Raw genomic sequence first — 24925 nt, forward strand, 5'->3', positions numbered from 1 at the left:
CGTGATGGCAACGTACATAACTTCTAGGGAGTGTCTATATGATTGCTATCGCAATAAAATGTACAAAACTTATCATGTTCGCGAAAAATGTAACTAAAGGACACAGTTATGGCAGCCCCCTCCGCAACGTGTCGTTTTTCAAAGTTAACACGCAAAAAATGCGCGGTACTGTGATCTCGCACTGTCGATGTCACTTTTTGATGCATATCAATTCAAGGAGATGTCACGCAATAAGCTAAATATAAGTATAGTAACGCTTAAGCTATACGGTCGGGGATCGCACTTTTCCGTAAGACGTAACGAGCTGCAGTGCGAGAGACAGGATATGATTTGCCTTCGCGTTCTTTTTCTTTTCTTAGTTAACCCAACAGCATCCATTCACTTTTGCATAAAACGGTGCGACTGTGTTTACTCGACAAAGTCTAAGAGGGACCTGATGTGGACCGTATATCCATTGCTGTGTGCAAGGTGGTCTGGTGTCCTGTAGTTCTACACGCCGCACGTGGCGTCGACAAGACACTTGTATAATCCAGAGCACGACTATAAAATATGATCATGTCTACTTCCCTCCCTGGCGCCCCACAAAATATGCAGCTCGAAACAGGTTCAGTGTGTCATGTATCCCTCCTCCCCAGAACGCGGATAGAAGAAGTCACAGGCACAAAGGCAAACTCTTCCAAGTGGCACCTCCTTCTTTTGGCACGTGAGTTCACTCGGGAAGTCATGACTGCGAGGAGGCATGAGAGCTCTCAAAGTGCACCAAAGGTTTTCTTTGTGAACATTCATACTTTCGAAGGATGAAAGCAGCAGCAGAGGTAAGGGGTGCATATATTCATTACACGACACCAGGTGGAATTCGCCGCGGCATGAGCCGGAAGACTCGATTGGTGAATCTAACAAAATCGAATCACGCTCGAATAAATCTGCAGCACTACGGTGAAACTGCACTGCTACAGTGACCCCCCCAGTGACCCCCCCCCCGGAATCTGTGCTACAGTGACCCCCCCCCCCCGGAATCACAGTGACCCCTCCCCCCGGAATGGTCACTGTGATGGAGTGCGCAAACAGCTTGCGCCGAGTCTGTGTAAAGATTCTTAGTTGTTTGCATTGTTCACACCTAACTTCGTATCAACTTCCCCGAGATGGACGGGTATCTAATGATGACGGACATTACATGATATCATCATGATGTCAAGCGATAAAGCCATGGTGACACCCCAAAATTTGAAGATGATGGAGCGTGTCATGATGGCGGCACATGGTGATGTTCCAAAACCTCTCTAGCAACCAGCGTGGTCTATCATTGGTCACCTCTTCTCGCCCGCTCTGCACTGGTACTTTCGCCGAGCTGCTAACGACGACGGCGAAAGGTTGACTAAGAGCTTCGCTGGCAAAAAAGCGCAATGCATATCACTGGACTAGAACACTGGAAAAAGTATTCGGATCACCTCACGGGGAAAACTGAGAGAGCTCATTTCCTCATTTGGGTATGACCCCAATGCACTTTTCCAACGGATAGAGCCAGTACGTCAAGAAGGCTTATAAACTTTTATGCTGGAGAGGTTGCTTCTCATAGTGTGGCTATTTTATAAAAAATAATGTGGGCGGTAGTCGTGTCAAAACTGGTGCGAAGACATCACTAACGGAGCCACGTTAGGCACGCCATCACAGCAGGAGTGCTCAACTAGAAGATACAGACGAACAACAGTGGATCTGTTATGCAGCGCCTAGAGATCAGAAGGACACCCACCTGCACAGTCCGGTGAGGGTAATTTTGCATTTCTCCCTTTCAATGTAACCCATACCGCGGTATTCTTATTGGCCCTTTGTTTGCAGCGGTACAGAGGTTCTGGATTGGTGGGGAAGCTGTAGCCATCCTCACAGGAGACACTACAGTGCTGGTCATCCGCATCACACGTCACGTAACCATTCCGAGGAGCACGTAGGTATGGGCACGGGTAGGCTGCACGAAAATAAGGCACACATTCATTCTAGTATGCGAATCTTTTCGCAGATTCGCGTCAAAAAAAAAAACGCAATTCTTCTGTACATGCGAGCGCGCATTTGTATACATGTGTGTGCAAAAAAAAAGAGAAGAAGAAATGGAAAGCGTTTTACTTGGTCGCGGAATGTTCGAATCAGCAAAGCTGGACGATTCTGAAGACTAGTGTGAAGTCTAGTGTGGTTGTCTCAATGTCATTGCCAACCTTTAGCTAGGTGATGCTAAGTTGTTTCTAAGTCGCTTTTGAGCGCGAAAGAGGTGTGGGTAAACAAGTCACAAACATGACATGGATGTCCAAACGTTAGACAGAAGCTCGCGCTGAAACCGAGCATTCGCACGTCTCATAGATCAGCGAGCACGTCGTCGTTTGCGTATGCATGCTTCCATCACTTCGTGATCTTTTGGCAGCCGCCTTTGCTTTTCCTTGCCACAATCAGCGTGCGCCTTGTGTTCATCCCCCCCCCCCCCCCCCAGCAGACAGGAGCTGTTACAGGCTTTGCTCTTAACACGAAACAACGGTGCCAAAAGTGTACCTGGAGCGGCCGTGTTCTTTTAAGCCGCGTTTACACTAGGTAGTGTTATGACCGTCATCACTATTGAAGTCTATGGGCCTTTTTGAACGGGTCGAAAATATTTAGACGCAATCCAAGCAAGAATGTGCTGTCAAGACGGGTTGATGTCCTGTCAGCAAAACGTGAACAAGGGTGTCAGTACCGGTCCGCGCAAATAAAACGCATTAGCAACGAAATACCATTGTGAGCTCGACTTTGTACAAGGCTTTGGTGGCAAACAAGGAGACAGCTGTGCCACTTTTGAGGTCACCGTGTATCTAGAGAGACCGGAACCAGCATAGTATTTGCAATTTGGGATGAAACCTAAACCCGAACCGGTTGTGGCTGCACCTTGCGAAGTCCCGGAAATTCGCAGCTAAGCCACACCTTCTGGCAAACAACGAGGGATTGAATGTGTGGTTGAAAGAAAGAAAAAAGGCACTATCTTCTGCAGCCCTTGCGGGAGCATGCTTCAGTGCCTCGACGTCGAGGGATTAGTCGACCACTCTTCCTTCACCCTCTCTCCGTATGATCGGCTAAATGGAGGGCATGTTTTGATAATAAGCTGTCAGGCTACTACATTGTCCTACCCGAACGCAGTAAGGCAAGTTTGGCACGTGTACCGGGAGCCGGTTTTTCGAACGTCACCCAAATGCTAGAAGAGTTCTTTAAAACTAGGTCGGCTAGATCATCGGACGTGCGCAAGATCTTGGTGATGTGTGCAAAACAGTGGTGCAGTGCGTGTTGGTGGTAGTAGTTAGAAGATGAGAAAAGGCACCTAATTTCAACCAGGTCGGGAGCATGGCGCAGAGCCTTGCAGTGCGTTCGTGACCATATTTGGGCACCATGTAGACTGGTGCCCTCTCCACGTGCATTGTGTGGTGTCTTTTCCCGCCTTCATGGGTGGAGCAACTAAACTATCAAGCACCGTATTGGCTGAAGACGTGAACAATGCGCCCAGGGTTGCCAACGCACGCTAAATAAGCGCAAGACCTTTTGTATATTTTCAGTTCTCCTGCTCAGTTCTTCAGACTTCTTGATCACTTGATCACCTCCTTTCGAATTCTCAGCTACTAACCATGTAAATAATTGTGGTCGTTACGAGCGCCTCATCTGACTTGTTCGACGATGGGTCCTAGGACGGGGGCCCGCTACCAGAATGAGACATGTGGGACCCGGAGTCGCAACAAGAGACATGACACCAATTTTGGTCTGTCGACTGTCTTTGGGAGTTTCTTTTGTCTTTACGTCGTCCAATTTACACTACAACGACACAAACAGTCCACCGATGGTCTCTGGAAGACTCCGTTCATGCCTTGTGGTGCTCACAGCCTTTCGTTGACCCGTTCTGTAATCACAATGGAGGCACACGCAGCCAAAAGTTCATTGGTATCGCTGCATTCTGTCATTACAAGGAGCGGGTGGGTGCAGCGTATGAGGTTTCTACCACAGTATAGACTTCTTTTAATAGAACGAAGTGCCAATGTTGATAACTTTTAGGTCTTACAGCTGGCTGATTTTTATTGATATTCTCTATGCGGGTCTTACATGATCGCAGGAATGTAAACCTAATTACTATATTGAGAGCGCATGCTATCTGCTGCGGCACTGGGTTCCTTAGCCTCTCACAGAAGAGTTAGGTAAATAGATTTCTTTGAAAATCCCAGGCATTTTAGAACGGTGCGTGAAGCTAACATTACTACGCGCATCAATATAGATTACCACGGTTAAAGAGTCAATCGCAAACTTAATCCTTAAAATATTACCTCATCTTTGATAGACCAAATCGCATAGCCCTAAAAAATAAATGCTATAAATAGTTATTATATAATGAGCAATGATTACAGTTATTGGAAGAAATTTGGAAATCCAACTCAGGTTGTCTTTATAACAGTCATTCAGCATGCAGCTGAAAGCCATCAATTGCTGAAAAAAAAAGACCTCGAAACTCCTCTCAAAACTTGGTTGTAAAACAATGTACTTCCGGAACTTCACTTCACTCTGCTCCATAATGCAGCTTTTCAAGACTGCAAAGGTTCGTCGAGAAATATTGATTTGTTCGCGCACTGAGAGGGAACTCGAAGTTGTTACCGGTGATCCCCAAAGGACCCCAAACCACCTACGATCGTCCAAAAAATATATTTCAAGTAAACGCGCACACAGAGTTCATAATGCCGTCACGCCCAACAGTGCCGAATACGGCAGTGCAACAAGCCATGCACCTGCTCCGAACCGCCGGCGTGCCACAAATTACAAGAAACAATATCTTGTACTCTCCAAGCCTCTCGGTTCCCCCAGCGTTGGCCGGGACATCAGCATCGCGTCTGGTCAGGCCTTTCACAGAAATACGATCGAGCTTTGTCAGGCTGCAGTCCACAGTCAAGGAAAAGCTGTCGAATATTATCAGGACTGAGCGCACCTCCAGGAAAAACAATACAGAGGAAGCTCCGCTGTTCTTTTGGAAGCGTGAACGGCAGAAAACCGACCAATCAGACTATCTCAATGGTTACATGAGGCTTTATGATTCGTCAGTGGTGCCCCGCCGCGGTGGTCTAGTGGCTAAGGTACTCGGCTGCTGACCCGCAGGCCGCGGGTTCGAATCCCGGCTGTGGCGGCTGCATTTCCGATGGAGGCGGAAATGTTGTAGGCCCGTGTGCTCAGACTTGGGTGCACGTTAAAGAACCCCAGGTGGTCTAAATTTCCGGAGCCCTCCACTACGGTGTCTCTCATAATCATATAGTGGTTTTGGGACGTTAAACCCCACATATCAATCAATCATTCGTCAGTGGTGCCTCAAATGTAGTGGTCTTGCCCTATTGTGTTAACGAAGCTCTTCTTTCTCGATAGAGCGCATTGGTTAGGAAACAGCATGATATCAATCGTAGGAGCAGTGGATTAATTGGGCGGATGACCAGCCCGTTTACAGACTGATTGTCACCAGAAGTCATGTCGCTGGTCGCGGGATGGTCTGAAGTGCTCCGTGGATTCAACAGCGTTCTATTGAGGATTATACGAATACGCTCGCCTTAAACAGCTTGGAATGTCATGCTCAGCAGACCACACTGTGGACAAATCACGACAAAATCGGTGAACATAGATATCACTTGTCTGGCACTCCATTTTTCATTAAGCTTTCATACGCTGATTTCCGTCGAAATAAAATAAATTCCATGCGACGGACGCAATTCAACTTTGGTCAAGATGACCTACGCACACTGAGAAGTCGAATGAATGGCACATTTAGATTCTTAAATTTGAATACCGAAAAATGAATTTTCAAACCACTCACGCCATTCACCATAGTAACGTTCGGCGGTTCTTTTTTCCATGAATTAAACAGAAATTAACAAGCAGCCTTTTATTGCGTCTCTTGATGCAAGGAAGATTTTTAATTAGTGCAGCTAGATCGATTACTAGTGAATAATTGTAGGCGGCTCGTCTGACATCATGGGGAATTTTCGAGGATCTCCTACTGCAGCGCATGTAGTCTTGTGCATTTACCTTAATTTGTCGTTAAGTAGGACACTTAACTTGCAAACATTGCCGCTTTAGACGTTGTAATACATTGAGCTTTCACTATTGATGCAAATTGTTATTTGACATTAGAGTCCCTTTAAGCTGAGGAAACGCCGAGGATGCCTTCACCGAGATGTCCTAAGTGAGGAAGCTTTCAGATTGACACAAGGAGGCCTCACTAAAATGAACGCTTCCTTACGGAGGAAAGGAACGTTCTTTGGCCCTAAGTATTCAGTGAACACGTTTTCTCTGGTGTCGTGCGAGCGAGCGGCTTTGCGTTGCGAGTTAGTGCCTTCGCTAATTGGGGCAAGCGGCTGGCGGTGTAGAATCTGTGCACATATTTCTCACTTACGTTTCACGATGACCTTGAATGTGCAAGACGCTGTGTTTCCAGCTGCATCACGCGCAGTATAGTTCACGGTACTCGGTGGTCCCCAGGTGAAACGACCAGGTAGCCTGTCGAGGGTGATTGTCACATTTCCTCCGTTATCCTAATCATCAGTAAAGGAGAAAGAAATGCATCTGTAACGCCCGACGATCAAGCACATTTTTTTTTCTAGATGGGGATGTTCAGTTTGACTTCGGGTAATAATATGTTGATAAGGGCAACGTACTATTGCTATTGCGAAAAGAGCTTTGTAGATTCGACCTTAATTCACAGTGATTCTTTGGATTCACAGTGGTTAACTTACTTTTTTGAATATACAGCCATAAGTCTATTCAGTGGACGCTGGTTTTCGCAAGCACCAGTATACTCACAACATGTGGCCATACCACAACGCCCGAAGTACGGCTCACTCCAAAGCTTGTAACTTTTCACCTTCAAGCGTTCATGTACAACCTGTTCACGTTGCAGCCTTCGGGGAAGGTAACCGGATTGCTCAAGCAGGCGGTACACAGCTTTTTTCACGCTGTTTTCACCTTCAAGATCAAATAAACTGTATAGATTGTGTATGAACGCGCTTAAGCAAGATAATAGGCAATAAAACTAGGCTGCTCTCTCTTTTCTGGAATGGGTATTACAGTGAAGCATGTCTTCACAAAGTTAGTTGAGCATTTATTGTGAATTGTTTCGCCACAAGGGCATGTGAATGAATTATACAGCTACGCATTGCAATTCACGCGAAGAACGACAACCAGCTTCAATATTGCAGCGCGCACCTCAAGCAGAAGGCACGCACGAAATGAGCATACACTATACGTGCTCGGACGAATGACTGCAACAGCTTGGCACTTGAAGCGCGCTGTTCAGCCAAAAAGAAAGACGCACGAAACTAACGCACAAGTATACACAGGACAAGCGCGGACAGTCACAATATTTACTTTGTGTGTGAGAAGCGTGCTTCTTTCGTAAACGCGGCCATAGCAGTAAGCGACGTGACCTCCGGGCTCCCCCAATCACAAATCTGATGAGCACGCGCTGGAGAGACCACACTCCGTGGAGGTGGCGCATATTGAAACCAAGGAGTTTTCAAAGATCGAAATGCTAAAGGCGACTACCTTGAGTGCGCGCCCAGCGCGAAACCATCGTGCGATCTCGCTACGCACGACAAAACAGCGCTGAAGTTACGGAGCTCTGAAGACCGCCAAATGGTATATGGTGTGTATAAATGGCTTGTCGTTAGCATCCTCGACAATGTAGTGTTTCGTGGTCAAGTGCATAGCGCCGTGCGCTGTGGATTGATAGGTCGCTGGTTCGACGCCTCGCGACGGAACGATTCTATCCCATTATTTTCATTGCAATATCTGTTGGTTTACATTTTACAACGTCATTTTTGTGACTGAAATACGTCAGGAGAGCCGAGGTGGACCCCGGAATAAAACACTTTTCTGTGAAAAAATATCATAAATCTCTGGAGGTAATACTTGCCGTGAAAGTAGGTTTTTCCCACGTGATATTAACTTTTTTGGCCGCTGAGAAGAGGATGATATCGTCGGGACAGCTCATTATTCTTGGTGGCTCGACATCTGCAACAGCGGAAAAGAAATACTGTTGGCGAGGTCCAAAGAAGTCTGAATATAGGTTGTGTGAACCGAAAACGCCCTTCCCTCTGACGCCTCGTTCGCCAGTGTGTGGGCCGACCTTGCGCGGCTCGGGCGCCAAGAACCGCCGTCATTCGGCAACATGAGCTACGACGCCAGTCCTTTTCGTCTAGCGCAAGCAATGCATCACAACATTTCGCCGCTTGCTACAAGGCACGCTAGCACATGTCACTTGCCTACGCTGCGGTCCCCATTGGCCGGCAGTAACAGCCTCCTCTCCATACGAGCTTGTTTCTGTTAACCATTAATTTGCTCGCCACGAGAGATTTTCGCGCGCCTACAATGAGGGGATTGATGGAGTCACGTGCTTCCTTTGCAGGCGACTTCTCGATTGTGTGCTGGCCCCATTTGTAGTAACCATGGCGCCGCTAACAAGTGTGTGTGCTAGATCGGTCTTTCGGAGTTACCCTCTACCACACGCGATCCCTTGATTGTCCGCACTGTGCTGAGTCTTGGGTTAAAAACTCGTATTCGTTGACGACCGGCCTCATGGGCCTTTTCTGTGCCGTTTCGTAGAGTACTCAAGCCCGTTTGTGGCGTCTTTGTACGCTACGGTGGCGGAAGAGCGTTGCGACTCGTCTCGGTCGCGCTCGTAAGGTAAGCCTTGCGCAAACCTGTCTTCTCAAGGTATGTGAACATGGACTTCGAGATCATGCTTGGAGCGCTGTTAGACTAAACGCGCCGCCTTATTTTGGGGACCATGGCTTAAACTCGACTTACGTGCTAATTACAGAGGGAATTAATGTTAGCTCCAGTTCAGCGGACGGGTTGGCAAGGCACCTCCAGGCTGCTTTGTTATTGACAGTAAACACTGCGAACGACACACAGTGATTTCCTCTGGGTGCTGTTTTTCAGTGACCCGCCATATTTACTAACACTGTTGGCAGGGTTATCATTGTCCAGATTAATGTACTAACGACCAGTTTCAGAGTAAGATTGTGCTTCTGCGGCTGGGCCACTTGGGACGTGATTGTCAATTGTTGCTTACAATCGGCTGGCTAGATATTGCTGAAAGTAAATGTTGCATCGAGACTGCTTGGTAAGAACATTTCTAACAGTTTTAGTGGATGAATCATTGCGTATATGCAAATATGAACCTAGGGCTCATGTTTACATTAATTGTTTGTGCTAGAATTCATGTTAGTGATCCTTTTTTGCGTGATGACGAAGTATGTGCAGGTAATATTCTTTAGTCGCAGTTCGTTTGTTTGCCTAAGAAATGACGCAAGCAATTCATCAGATATTCACTCGAGAAGGTCAATAAGTGTTAAGTGCCGTGCACGCAGAGCACATTCAGTTGTCCTGATCACTTTAATTTTGTGATTTAAAGTCGCGTTGACAGTGACAGGTCACCTGCGAAATGAGGCCCCATGCAACAACTTTACCTGATACCCAACCACGTATTCAAATGCCTTTTTTTGCAATATACTGGTGCCAAAATCAATTTTGGCAGCTTCAAACACGTCTTTTTCGTCATATTCAGGCATCACATTCTTTTAACACAAGCGGCTGCCACGTGACCACATATTGATCATGTGGTTCCGAACGATGGTGCCATAAAGTAGCCACAAAGTAGCCTAATAGTCAGGCCAACCAATTTTTTTTTGTCACCACCAACCTGAACTTGAACTTGAACTTTATTTCGCATCTATACATTGTGCAGATGACAGGGACACAGACAAAAAGCTACATTACGGCTTGACGAGGTCTGTGCCCCTTTTCTTTCGCAACAAACAGTTGGCGGGCAAGATCAAAAATGCAATGCAAGAACAGATTCATGTACACACACGCACAGTAAGAAATAGAGATAATTTAAAACACTTGCATCCGAAAACAATGAACAAATTTGAATACAAAGTTTGAAACGCGTCGCTATACACCTTCAACACAAAAATACACAAAAATACATAGTAAACATACGAGCATAAGAAGTATTCACTAATGAATATACAAAAGTTCAAAAACGCTTCACCTTGTACTTTTAACATAAAATGCCTGTTCATTTAAAACACAATAGCGAATGAGATGTATGATCGGCACAACCAGATCCTTCGGGAGGGGAAATATGGCAGTTAATGAAGAGAGTTTAGCAAAGATGGTAAGGCATGACGTAGCATTTGTTTTCCATAATTTGTTCTACAATGTGGAACATGCCAGGTTTCTTTGTGACGTGTACTGAACGTGCTTGAATTTAATGTGAGCCTTGACAATTGCTCTAGAAAACCCATGCTATTCTTTCTTTCTATTAAAAACCGTTTTTGCAAAATTGTATTGTACACTGCCTTCAATGGTATGATATTTAACTGGTCAAAAATAGGGTCCGTGTGTGCATCGAATGGAGCATTTAAAATCGTTCGAACGGCTTTCTTTTGCAAAAGGAATAAACTGCTGATGTTCGAGCTGGTTGTGTTGCCCCATACGAGATGACAATAATTGATATGTGATAGAAAAAGAGAATTATAAAGTAAGAGCTTCACTTTCAATGGCAGCAAGAGGCGTAATCTTACTAGTATACCTGTGACTCGAGCAAGCTTATTGGCAATAATGTTGACATGTTCATTCCATAACATGTTTTCCTGAAAAATGACGCCTAAACTTTTGACTGAAGGTACTACTTCTATCCCGGAAGTTCCTATCTGGAGACATCCATGGACTACTTGTTTTTTATTCTTTGGTTGAAAAAGCACGCCTTTTGTTTTGGCAACATTAATAGTTAGCGAGTTTGATAAACTCCATTTGTTTATTAACCTAAAATGATAACAACGAAACCTAAATGATAAACTCCATTTGCTTATTAACCTAAAAGAAGCAGCCACACTTACACAAAGCACCCAAACCTGGCAACCCTGCAGTCACCCGTGCGTTTTCTTGCAGATACTGCGATAACATTATTTGTCATTAAATGAAAATACTAAAATCAAAAGCTGACTTTTCTAGCAAAACGCTATATAAATGACAAAATGACTTTACTCGTTTCAACATATGAACAAGAAAACACGCCCGATACAGCTGCATGGATCCATGCACATTCTTAGATGCAGAAGTATAAAATGCCACGCCTCTCCTTACCTCGTACAGTGACCCTGAAGGTGCAAGGTTTCGATTCCAGTTTTTCGCCGTCCACGGCCACGTATTGGATAACGTGTTCTCCTATAGGAGCTTCCCATGGTAATCTCATAGCGTAACCTGGAGATATTAGCTTCACGCTAACGATTCCCGAATTGTCCCGGGCGGTGGGTTCTTCCCACGTCACAGGATCCGAGAATGGACTGTGAGGTGCGTTGTTCACTTGTATGTCTCCAGGGCAGTTCATAATCTCGGGTGGTTCCGCGTCTGAAACAAATCACGAAGAAAATTTAAGGAGAACGTCGCTGACTTCGTGCCAAGTCGGGCCTGGGATTCTTCTAGAATGACTATTTGTCGTAAACCGTCTCAGCAATATCAATCACACTCTGGTGATACCTATAAAAAAATTTTACTGCATCCTATCTGAACGCGAATACTCAGGCCTGCTTGTCCCGTCCTTTTCTTTTTTTCTGCTTGTTTGTTCGTTTGTTTTACACTGGCTGTTCATCCGTAATATGTATGTAGCACTTGTTGGTTATTCTTCCAAGCATTTGATGTTGGCCGAGTGCACAGACATGTAAAATGTTTATAAGTGCCGGAATTCAGAAAAAAAAAATTGCACAGCTTGCACTGTGTCGCGAAGGGCACCTAACGGGAAGCTAGCTTGCCCGGGCTTTTACTCTCTCAACTCTCCCTTTCCCTTCCTTACTATACTATACTAATGTCGTTTGTTTATTTCTTTCACTAAGCATTTTTCTCTTTATCATTCTACCATTCTTTTTATTTCTTCTCTTCCTCTCTCTCTCTGTCTATTTGTCATTTCCCCCCTCTCTCTCTGATTATCTACCAGCCACGGTGGCGACTCGACTGCCGACCTCAAAGTCGCGGAATGTGATTCCGGTCCCGTTGGCCACATTTCTCATGGAGGCGAAAATTCTAGACGCCCACCTACTTAGATATACATCCGTATTTTGATGAGCTTCTTGACTTGAACTTGACTTTCGACCACATCAGGGCAGTACGTTTGAAAGGTGTTTGTCCTGCTTTGGCACACCCTAAAGACAGCGCTTCGGAGATGCGTTTATGTTGCATCGAAGGCAGTGGCAATTCAAGTCCAAGTCAAAGAGCGTTTCTTAATATAGGGGTTATGTGCATGTTAAAAGTCCTCAGGTGCCCAAATTTTCCGGAGCCCTCCACTGATTCGTCCTTCGTAATCATATCTTGGTTCGAGGCGTTAAATCGAAACAATTATTATAAAAGCGAACCCCTTCTCAGTCAGGCAAAAGCAGTTTGATTATTTATTTATTTATTTATTTATTTATTTATTTATTTATTTATTTATTTATTTATTTATTTATTTATTTATTTATTTATTTATTTACATCTATCTATTTATTTATCTATCTATCCGCCTAGGTGGATCGTGGGGCTTTCGTGCGCGGCAGCTGCATAATCGACGAAAGCTGGAATGTTTGAGGCCTGTGTACATAAATTTAGGTGCACAATAAAGAAACCTAGATGATCTAAATTACCGGAGCCTTCCACTATGGCGTCTCTCACAATCGTACGGTGGTTTTTTGAACGTTGTACCCCATCAATTACCTTAAACTATGGGCATTCTAGTTGTCATCCCTTTAACTTGACACGTATCAAAATTTTGCTTGGTAGGGCAATAATGTATGAAGAAAACGATGAAGAGGTTATTACACGAATAGCTTGACATACTTGTCGTGTACGTCGTGAAATCATTTCATTCAGTCACGTGTGGCACATACGCACATGCCATGGCCTACGCACATGTCATGGCAAGTTTGAGTATGAGGCACAGGAGATGTACCTTTTGTATTAAACCAGGAGCGGTGACGACAAAGTTTCGGAAATCATTACGCGATAGCGGTATAAAGCTTGGGTCGCTATAATGCGGCGCTTGCATGGGCAGCATTATCAGTGAGGGTAAAGGCAATAAAAGATTGGAAATCGCGTTAGAGCCGGAATTGAACCATTCTGCGTGGCAGTCATATATTGTACATCGATTCATGCGAGTGCTTGTGGCCATAGAGTTTTCTACAATATTTAATAGAGAGAATTTTAACACAACGATTATTCAGCCACCGTGGGAATGATCTTCATCACCACCATTTGTTTAACCTTTAAGGCGCTTTTCGGGGTATAAGATAAGGGGGGGGGGGGGGGGACAAAAGTATCACTAACAGCATTTCATTATAATACAAAAATATATAGACAAACAAGCAGACAAAGAAATAAAAGTTTGAAAAATAGAGTAAACATGTTGTATTTCCAAAATAAATATATAATGTCAGTGAAATGGGAAGAAAAACGTGCTAAGAATGCTGTCACAAAAGTATGCTACTTGAAATAACAGAGTGCGGGGACAGATTATGAGTTTAAGAAACGCGAAAGGAGGTGGCTAAATTTATGGTATCCTGCTGATTAACTATATATTCGGGTAAAGCATTCCGTAGCTCAATGGCAGTCGGTAGGATAGACAGTTGGCATACCACACAGTAAACACATACCTCGGCATGTTATCTTCTGGTTTGCACCTTGCCACTTGCCGTTCTCCAAGCACTTTCTGAAACCATCGACTGCAGTTTTTCTTATTGGGTCGACTAGTCGCCAGCCTCTTTTACACGTGTACCTGCGAATAAGCAACAATGTAGGCTAATTACATTATTTCCAAAACACAGTACCATGCCGCAATATACGTACACTGTTCACATTGGTTGAAATTCTACATATAGTAAAATGAGCCGTTCGAGTACGCTGCATAGCTGTTACGCTTGTAATAACTCAGAACCTGAAAACGAACTTTCTACGCGTAGGCTAAATCTTGCAACTACAGGTGCAGAAAGGCACTTTCGGTGGACTGTGAGATGTGGTCGTTCTAAAAGCTCGGCTGCAACGAATTTTCACATTTTCTAAATGGCCTAAAGGAGTGCTCACCAGCAAGTGTGTCGCAAAGGGAAGAGATGGATACATAAGAGGAGGAAGGTAGGAAGGAGAGGGCATATCAGAGCATATGAGCATATAGTAAATGGGCGAGAAAGGGAAAGGAGGAGAAGGAGAATGCCGTCACTTTCGCCATTTCCAGTCTTCCCACCCATAGATTTTCCTAAAATTAACCAGAGGGGACTCTGGCACTGCCATCGTTCAGCGACCATGGGAATGGTGGGTAGAACACGGATTTGCCTGGTCTTTGTACTTGCGGGCGGCGAATCACACTTGTGGCTTCGTTTATTGCTGTGTTTCGGTTTTGGTTTGAGAGAATGAACGAACCCCTTTTAACTTCGTGATCCGGTGGAAAATGGTAAGCCTAAAATAAAAAGGTGGTGAAGCGCAACCGCTGAACATTTGCTGATTTTTGTTTCGTGAGAAAACAGTTCAAGTCACACGAGCACAGACGGAGCTAGAAGTGCAAAGATTAGACAAATCCGTGTACTACCCATCATTCCCGCTTGCTGAAGCGCCGTGCGTTGCAGCTCCCATAGACACTAGCGCCAGAATTCCCTCTAGTATATGTTTAGGAAACTCTATGTTCGCACTACTGTGGTGCGTACCTGCACAATTTCTTTTTAGTTGTGTTCTTACGACGCCAACAACTTATTAAATGCGAAACATTTGTCGTAGGGAACCAAAGTTGTATTGAGCATTTCTTTCAGCGACAACTTTTTTTCACATAGGAGCGAAGAATATATGAAGATGGGGCTTCCGCAAATTTGTGTTGACGGTGCTGCTTCGCAAGCAGTATATACGTAACCTTGCGGCTGATTATGGTTGCGCTCGATCGCATCGTTAACGCGTAAAGCGGGTATGCTGAAAAGGTGGCGCTGTCTAAGAAACGGAAAAAAGGAAAGGCGTTCTTTCAATGTGAACAATAATGGTATTTTGCCGATGATTTTTTGCAACTGTTTGAGTCTCACGATAAATAAATGAGCATTTACTTCAGCAAGGCAATTAGGAAATTATCAGTCAACTTAACTATTATTCTTTGGTGCGGTAGCAACCATGCACTTCGGTTGTGTAGCTTGCACACTGCTGTAAAGAGAAGTTGTCCTTGAACTGGTATAGCGCATTACGGGGAAGAAGAAACGGCCGAGCAGACCGACACAAGAGGACAGAGCGCTCTGTCCTCTTGTGTCGGTCTGCTCGGCCGTTTCTTCTTCCCCGTAATGCGCTATACCAGTTCAAGTACGACGAACCAACTCGCCCAATCTTCAACACTCGTGGAGAAGTTGTCGCCGTGTATAATCTACCTATAACCGCCTACGTTTTAGTGCTCTTACGGTCGCCTCCTCAACTTGGTATGGAGCGAAATTGAAATTTGGCGTCGTTGTAGTGTAAATAGGACGACGACAAGACAAAATACGCCCCCAATGACAGTCGGCAGGCTAAAATCGGTGTCATGTCGCTCTAGTGTATGCGCTGCGCGTCTTGAGCAGATACGGCGTTTTAAAATAGCACGTCTCCGTTCGTGGCGCTATGCTGGCAACCAAGGGGAAGCGTCACAGTGACGCTGCTGCATGCGCTTACTTTAAGAGCACTGCGAGGTGGCGGCATGGCTTCGAGCCACAAAGAAGGACTACGAAAGAACAAAAAACTGGCAGATCCCATATACTGTAGAAATCGATGATATGCGAATCACGATTGAGGAAGGTTCATATGTCATTTTAAAATCAGCACAACGTTACGATGCGCATGTAAATTATGCCATACATGACTTCCATACCATGATTACCATGTTTAAACGTGTCATTTACCTTCGTCGTCTATTCAAGTCATTGCGATACCGAATTTCGTATACGTGGAGTAGCGAAATGGCCACGAGCACGCTATTAGCGTAGCATGTAGTCATGTTTTACATGAAACGCATATCATGATTATCATCTTTAGACTTGTCGCTTACCTCCGTCGTCTATTCATGACACCTAATACCAAATATGGTATATGTGGAGCTAGCGAAATGGCTTCAAGCATGCTATGACCATAGCATGTAATCACGTGTCACATGACACACATATCATGATTATCATGTTCAGGCGTGTAATTTACTTTCATTGTCTATTTACGTCACGTGGTACCAAATTCGGTATTAAAACAGCTGACGAAACGGCTGTGAGAGTGCTATGTGCGTTGCATGTAGTCATGTTTTACATGACACGCATGTCATGATTATCATGTTTGGACGTGTCATTCACCTTTGTTGTCCATTCACGTCATGTAATACCAAATTCGGTATATGTTAAGCAAGCGAAACGGCCGCGTGCGCATCATGAGCGTGGTATGTTGTCATCTTCTTGCATCAGACTGATGTCATGATTATCATGCTTGCACCAGTCATATACATTTATCCTTTATTGACGTCACGTAGCACCAAGTTTAGTATATTTGAACCTATAGCGAAACGGCTGCTAGCACATCAGAAGCATGGCATGTAGTCATGTTCTTACATGACGCGCATTTCATGATTATCATGTTTGCACCAGTCGTGTGCTTTCGTCATCCATTCACGTCCCGTATTACCAAATTTGGTATAAGTGAAGCTAGTGAAGTGACCGTGAGCGCACCATGAGCGTGGCGTGTAGTCTTAACTAATCATAACATGAAAACCATGACATGATGTCGTAATTTTCACGTTAGGGTCTGTCACTTATGTTCGCCATGCTGTCATGTCATACCATACAGCTTTGCAAAATGTCATGTGAACGAAACCACCGCAAGACCAACAAGGCCATGAAATGTATATCATGACATTCATAACGAGCATGTCATGATTTTTATGTTATGACTAGTCAATTATGCTCTTCATGTAGCCATGTTATGCCATACCAATTTTAGTATCGATACTATTGAGACGGCCAGGAGAGCTAAAAGTCATAGATAGATAGATAGATAGATAGATAGATAGATAGATAGATAGATAGATAGATAGATAGATAGATAGATAGATAGATAGATAGATAGATAGATAGATAGATAGATAGATAGATAGATAGATAGATAGATAGATAGATAGATAGATAGATAGATAGATAGATAGATAGATAGATAGATAGATAGATAGATAGATAGATAGATAGATAGATAGATAGATAGATAGATAGATAGATAGATAGATAGATAGATAGATAGATAGATAGATAGATAGATAGATAGATAGATAGATAGATAGATAGATAGATAGATAGATAGATAGATAGATAGATAGATAGATAGATAGATAGATAGATAGATAGATAGATAGATAGATAGATAGATACGCCCAAAGTCGCCGAAGTTCGCTAAGAAATGCTTCGCATTTTAATAACGTAAATAAGAAGAACAAGGACACAATAGGATTCGAACCCAGGTCCGCTGTGTACCAGCCCATTATTCTATCACTGAGCCAAGCTGGCTTTTTTTTTGTCTTAATTACCGGTTAAGCTTTACACACGGTGGGATAAGATACATATGTTGCAAAACACAACAAACATAACAAAAAATGACCACGGCCGTCAAGCACTACTATAACACATCCCGCCCTAAAATTCATTCATGGCTAGTAGGGCTTCTACCCTTTCTAACCATGAAGGTACGCACTGAGCCACGCCGGTGCTTGGAACTCGTTTCAAAACTGGTCTTTGACAGGCCTGATGTCGGGAAAATAGTCGTGTTGATATGAGTAATAAAGCGTTTTAGAACAATAAAACAACAACCAGGCGTCACACAATCGAATTGAGTAACGAGTGGGCCGTGCGAAGCTCAAACCCATTAGAAAATTCCTTCTTGATCACCTATTAACTCTGGCACATACCCACTTCTGGCGTGATTCTTCATCGTCGTCAGCCACTCCATAAGAAAATTGCACAAAATTCCTAGCAAGTGTGTAGCGAATCTCACGCTTCTTTGGAGAATGACGGAGGAATAGCATAGCGAATGCTGGTCTACTACCCAGAAATTATGATTATTAATGGTGTAGTGGGTACCCAGCAAGTGTGCTTATAGCAGTTACCCTAAGAGAGTTAAGAAAAGGCTCTGAAAGGCCGCTCTTCTAGCTTTCACTGTGACTGTGCTACGCGTTCCACGCAGGCGGGGCATTTTTTTTTTTCGTATTTGATGAGAGTTCCTGCTGGGCTTGCAGTACAGCTAACTGGTTTCCGTCTAAGCACACGAGCTTCAATAATTAGAAGCCTTCGCAGGATGGCTTCATATAGCCTTCGTTGCGTGCAGGACTGGCATTTTTTTAATAAAAAGAAACGCCATAAACTTACTTGCATATCGATCCGTAAGGCATTGTCTCGTTTTGGCACCTAGACGGGCTCACCTGCATCTTTTTGTTCTTCTTTAGCGGCCGACACGTGACGACTGCGAAAGAAAGAAAGCAATTATTTGCGCAAAGAACGTAACAAATATTACTACGCACGTGTCCACAGGCCTTCGTTGCTTTTTGCCCTTGTTTTCTTTCTGGTACAAGCGTTAAGAGACCCAATTCACAAAAGTCTTTCATCCATACGTATAGTTAGCAACGACGAGACGGCATGTTTTTACCGATGATGTAGATACTTGCGGCAGTCAGTTACGATTGCCTGCTGTTGTGTAGCAGTGTTTTCACGGTGATAAAAACAATGCCAGACAGAGTACTTATGGGTGGTTTCCCTCGGCGACGATAGTTATAGTGCGAAAACAAAACGACGACACAGAGACAAGAACTTCTTGTCTCTGTGTCTTCGTTTTGTTTTCGCGCTATAACTATCGTCATGCCATACCAACTAACCCAAGCTGTTACACTTCTAAGTTCACTAATCGGTTACAGCAATGTTTTTTTAAATCCTGACTAAAACGCTGCTGTAAAGGTATAAAAAAAGTTACCTCCAAGTGGCGTAAGTTTTCATTTTGTATGGACATAACCTCCCGACAGTGTGTTGAAAATTCGTATGATCTTTTGATTGATTTGTGGGGTTTAACGTCCCAAAACCAGCATATGATTATGAGAGTCGCCGTAGTGGAGGGCTCCGGAAATTTTGACCACCTGGGGTTCTTTAACGTGCCCCCAAATCTGAGTACACGGGTCTACAACATTTCCGCCTCCATCGAAAATGCAGCCGCCACAGCCGGGATTTGATCCCGCGACCTGCGGGTCAGCAGCCGAGTACCTTAGCCACTAGACCACCGTGGCGGGGCTCGTATGATCTTTTGAAAGTGTCATATTTTTTATTGAATTTTGTGTACGATCATCTATGAAGTTTCATATATGAAGCGCTTCATCCATACGTTCATCCAGCTTCATATATGGAGGTGTAATGAAGAACTTTTGCACTGACCACAGAGCCAATGTTCAAAATTTAGCCCATTGATCGGCTGCCTTCACTAACAATGGTTTCGTAGCCACTGTTGACTGCATCGTCTTCTAAAGGTGCAGTCAAAGAGATATTTTTAGTTAGTTAGTTAGTTAGTTAGTTAGTTAGTTAGTTAGTTAGTTAGTTAGTTAGTTAGTTAGTTAGTTAGTTAGTTAGTTAGTTAGTTAGTTAGTTAGTTAGTTAGTTAGTTAGTTAGTTAGTTAGTTAGTTAGTTAGTTAGTTAGTTAGTTAGTTAGTTAGTTAGTTAGTTAGTTAGTTAGTTAGTTAGTTAGTTAGTTAGTTAGTTAGTTAGTTAGTTAGTTAGTTAGTTAGTTGCTTGGTGCTTACAGGCGATGAACAGCTTACGTGTGCCCCGCCGCGGTGGTCTAGTGGCTAAGGTACTCGACTGCTGACTCGCAGGTCGCGGGATCAAATCCCGGCTGCGGCGGCTGCATTTCCGATGGAGGCGGAAATGTTGTAGGCCCGTGTGCTCAGATTTGGGCGCACGTTAAAGAACCCCAGGTGGTCGAAATTTCCAGAGCCCTCCACTATGGCGTCTCTCATAATCATATTGTGGTTTCGGGACGTTAAACCCCACATATCAATCAACAGCTTACGTGTTATCAACGTGATGTATTAGCAGCAACTTCCTCGGCGCACTGAAGAACACAAGAAACACACGCACATAGGCCTAACTTTCAAAGTGTTGCTGTGTCAAAGTAGGCTACTAGCCTATACAAATCCGCACGTTTTGGCTGCTATACTGATTAATGGTTGTCGGAAGTTTTAAACCGACAAGATATTGGAGTAGCTGACAAGAAATCGGTATAGAATAAGGTAGGGTCATGAAAACGCGTACGCAAGAGAGCAGATAAATACAACGCAAACGACGGCGTTTACGTTGTCTTGAGCTATTCTCATGTGTATACGTCTACGCGCCTATGCGTTCCTTCAGTACGCTGGAAGTAAGAGCTGCGTGCATTTTCCGTTCGCCCCTATGTTCTTCTGTGCGTTAGAAGTCACTCTATCGATGCGCCAAAGCACGTGATCTTACAAATTGGCATTCGCGACAGGAAGGTAGAGAGCGCAGAGTTTTCTACAATGAAATCGCAAGAAAGACGCGGGATTAGTCACACCCAAAGAGGTTTTTAAAAAAAATTTTTGGTCACACCAAAGTGCGTAAACTGTACACTGTGCCTCACGCAGAAGTTCGTAACCGTGGACTTACCTCGACACGTTGGCAGCTGGCCAATCCACATGCCGTTGGTCGCACAGGTAAGTCTGGGGTTGCCGATCAGATTGTGGCCCACCGAGCACCTGACTACGCACGTTGTGCCAAACTCGAACGTGTTGCTCGAGCAGTTCATGTTCCCATTGGGCGGAGCGTTGAGCGCTGGGCAGCGTACCTCTGCGCGCCACAGACGAAGCCTCTGAATTATGTAGCGCGCACTTTCGCACTTTTCAAGCGATAAGACGCGAGCCATAGCCAGAATTGTTTCTCGCAAGCACTTACCGAAGGCCTTGACTATATGAAGAAAACGTTGTTTAAATTACTCATTTTCTGTAAAGCACCATCGTCCGTCAAAGTTTGGGGGGGAAAGGCAGACTACTAGCCTTCCTCATCCCCCCGGGTCCCGCTTCTTTCTGCCAATGGGTCTCGTTGCAGTGCATGCGCTCCCATGTGAACGCATGGAATATCGCAGAAGACAGAGCTTCACCACATGCAATCTTCATTCAAGTTCAAGCATTTGTAACACAAATATTCTTTTGTGCCCTTACAAGAATGTCTGGGTGTGTACAGTGCTAGCAAAGATCTCGATAAGCATGCTCGAACAACGGATCGCTTATTAAGCGATATCACTTACCGCCTGTGTAGGGTAGTCAACCGTACGTATGTCCGGGTAACTTTCCTGCCTTAGTGCTACTTCTTACCTTTCTTTCTGTCTTTATCTCTCTCCAGCAACAATACTGTATTATTGAAATAAAAATACAAATGCATTCATATTCTCAGTGGGGTGGAAGGAGGACAAAAGCGCTTATAGAGGCTTGACTCGGAATCTGCGCCCCCTACGGAAACTTGGCAATAATGTACATCGACTTAAAAGCATGTGCAGCAAACGCGACACAGTGAGAGGTACATTCACCCTAAGCAAACACAAGACGCAAACTGCGATCAATTTGCGCTTGTTCATTCAGACGAACCCGTATGTGTCTCTAGAGAAAACTTTAAGCGGCAATGATAAGGTATAAGATATAGCTAATAGACTACCTTCTATAGAATATTTTTTATGACCGTGTAAATTTTGGCGGCTTCGCTAGCTTAGTATTTAGGAGTTATGGTTATTCAGGGGTTCCTTCGAGGTTTTTTTTCGTGATTTTTATTACTGCAAGCGTTAAAATATCGATATGAGATGGACGTTTCAAACCAGACAGATATATCGACACATCGCAGTTGGCACTAATAGAAATGAGCAAAACACGAATGTAAGCTTTAGCAAGTATTTATCGTTTCGTTTGCTTGTTTAACTTAAACTTGCAACTTTTCACTGAACAAGCCTTGCCACTTGTGCCGCGATAGGTCATAGTGGGATAGGCACCGTGACTAGCGGGGTAGAAACTTGGTATAGGCAAAAAGCAGATGTATGCACTAAGGGATCATGAGGGCAAAGTAACTACCAATATAGATAGGATTGTAGCAGAGGAGTTTTAAAGGGACCTGTACAGCAGCCGGGACAAGCACGACCACAATGTAAGAACTAGCAGTAACGCAGGTGACATTCCACCAGTATTGACTGAAGAAGACGGGAAAGCATTGGAAGAAATGTAAAGAGGCAAAGCTGCTGGTGAGGATCAGGTAGAATCAGATCTGCTGAAAGACGGAGGACAGATTGTGTTAGAAAAAATATCCACCCTGTTGACGTAATGCCTTCTCGTGGGGAGGGCAAAATCTTGGAAGAATGCCAACATCATGTTAATCCACAAGAAAAGGGAAGACGAGCACTTGAGGATTTACAGGCTGATCAGCTTCCTCTTCTTCCTATACAAGCTATTTACAAAGGTAATTGCTAACCGAGTTAAGACAACATTAAAATTAAAGCCCCAAAGAATCAAGCAGGGATTTAAACAGGCTACTCAACAATAGACCACATTCAGGGGCTCGGGATCCGGGGAGGGAAGCAGTGTGGGGGGGGGCAGTGGGGGGGGCGTCGTTTTCACAGGTCAGAAATTATGAGGGGCATCCCCCCCCCCCTAATAGCTGCTACGACCTCTCCCCGTCCTTTTCTCGCCAAAGCAAAAACAGAGATATTTATTACCACCCATATATATATATATATATATATATATATATATATATATATAGAGAGAGAGAGAGAGAGAGAGAGAGATTGAGAGAAAGAGAGAGAGAGAGAGAGAGAGAGAGAGAGAGAGAGGGGGGGGGGGGAGAGAGAGAGAGAGAGAGAGTCTAAGGCACTTCCACTGTTCGCCCTCCTTGATTATCCCACTACGTTGTTTCCATCTGTCGGCTCCCATCTTGATTCTGAATAAATAAGAGTGTAAGACAAGGAGATGCGATCTACTCAATGCTATTCACCACGTGCATACAGGAGGTTTTCAGAAACCTAGAATTGGAAGAGCTAGGGATAAGAATTGATAAAGAATAGCTTATTAACCTGCACTTCGCTGATGACTTTGCATTGCTGAGCAACTCAGGGCACTATTTGCAATTAATTATTACTGAATGAGACAAGGAGAGCAGAAAGGTAGGTCTTAAAATTTTTCTGCAGAAAACGAAAGTAATGTACAGCAATGCCGGAAGAGAACAGCGCTTCGATATTGGTAGCAATGCACTGGAAGTTGTAAAAGAGTACATCTACTTAGTACAGGGAGTAACCATGGAGCCGAACCACGAGATTAAAGTAACTAGAAGAATAAGAATGGAGTGGAGCACATTCGGCAAGCGTTCTCAAATTATGGATGGTAAATTGTCCCTATCCCTGGAGAGGAAGGCATATAACAGCTGCGTCTTGCTGGTACTTATCTAAGGAGCAAAAACCTGGAGGCTTGCAAAGAGGGTCCAGCTTAAATTAAAAACAACGCAGCGAGCGATTAAAAGGAAAATTATATGTGTAACCTTAAAGAACAAGAAAAGAGCAGAGTGGGTCAGGGAACAAACAGTTGTTAAGGACATCATAGTCGAAATCAACAAGCAAAAATGTACATGGACCGGGCACGTAGCGCGTAGGCAGGATAACCGCTTGTCATTCGGGGTAACTGATTGGATTTCCAGAGAAGACAGGTGGGTGAGAGGGAGACAGAAAGTTATGGGGCAGATGTGATTAGGAAGTTTGCGGGTATAAAGTGGCAGCAGTAAGCACAGGACCTAGTTGACTGGCTGAACATGGGAGAGACCTTTGCCCAGCAGTGGACGTAGTCAGGCAGATGAAGGTAATGAGGTCATAGTGAAGCGTCTGTCACGCGGCGGCAAAGATATACAAATCTTTTACTCGCGGAAGCACAAGCAGAGCACGTGTGAAGTGCACGTCCTGCTCTGTCGCTAATTACTAGTCGGGCAGTAGCATCAACTTACTGTCACAGAAGAACTGTCTTCCAGACCACGCCTTATTCGCCCTGCAGACACGTGGCACCTCCGACTTGCTGTTCCACGGTAATTTTCCGGCCAGGACTTCAGTCATGTTGCACGAATAAGGACAATAACCTTCGTTGCACTTGAAGTCGCACTTGTTACCGAATTCGTTTCCGCATGGGTGAGGCAGAGTGCTTCCACCAGGAGGATCCGAAAGCTTGGCGCACTTGACGGCTGCGCGCAAGACATTAAAGGTTATTGCGTGTGGTCTCGTGAAGTTAATACAATGTACGCAAGGTAGACCATACGTACTGTGGCAATTGTTACATGCGGGACATTTTACAGGCAGCTGGCTATTAAGAATGATTTGGCCTACACCAAGCGTGACCATGTAGCCTTGCCTGTCATACATTACCTCAACGCCACCGCATATATCCAGGGTCTGTTAATTTGACTCTCTACTTCACGCTATCAGTAGTCTACTACATCATTATGTCAAGAAACAGGAACGGTGACTTACGTTTGCAGGGTACATTGCTGCCGGGGTTCCCCTCATAGCCAGGTATGCACAAGCACTGATCCAAGCTGTTTGCGCCTTCGTCAGACGTCGTTGAGTGACCCGGACACTCCTTGCAATTTAGAGAGCCAATCTCTTTCTTGTATTTACCTCGTGGGCAACCTGCGTACGTAATCGTTTGTTTTGTTCCGAGATTGGAGGGCAAGATGGAGGAGGAAGAGCAAGGGATGGAAAGACATGGAAGCCATCCAGTTTTTATAGCGGCTGGCAACCATGTGCTTCATGTAAATGGGGCAGCCGTCGTAAAAAAGT

General features: G+C 44.4%; 1 protein-coding gene across 2 annotated transcripts in view; it reads right to left on the reverse strand.

The window, feature by feature from the left end:
* LOC119169575 (sushi, von Willebrand factor type A, EGF and pentraxin domain-containing protein 1-like) overlaps positions 1 to 24925 on the reverse strand; it is a 67822-nt gene that overhangs the window by 35998 nt on the left and 6899 nt on the right. The window contains exons 4-12 of one of the 2 annotated variants that reach the window (XM_075875348.1): positions 24617 to 24775; positions 24100 to 24330; positions 20740 to 20919; positions 18447 to 18540; positions 13716 to 13837; positions 11182 to 11445; positions 7940 to 8037; positions 6422 to 6560; positions 1751 to 1963 (exon numbers count right to left, since the gene is read on the reverse strand). In XM_075875348.1, the coding sequence (XP_075731463.1) occupies positions 1751 to 1963; positions 6422 to 6560; positions 7940 to 8037; positions 11182 to 11445; positions 13716 to 13837; positions 18447 to 18540; positions 20740 to 20919; positions 24100 to 24330; positions 24617 to 24775 (1500 nt within the window). The remainder of the gene's footprint in view (positions 1 to 1750; positions 1964 to 6421; positions 6561 to 7939; positions 8038 to 11181; positions 11446 to 13715; positions 13838 to 18446; positions 18541 to 20739; positions 20920 to 24099; positions 24331 to 24616; positions 24776 to 24925) is intronic. The other variant, XM_075875353.1, reaches the window with a different exon arrangement.

Source organism: Rhipicephalus microplus, chromosome 2 (genome assembly GCF_043290135.1).
Source record: "Rhipicephalus microplus isolate Deutch F79 chromosome 2, USDA_Rmic, whole genome shotgun sequence".
In the NCBI taxonomy this organism is placed as follows: Eukaryota; Metazoa; Arthropoda; class Arachnida; order Ixodida; family Ixodidae; genus Rhipicephalus; species Rhipicephalus microplus.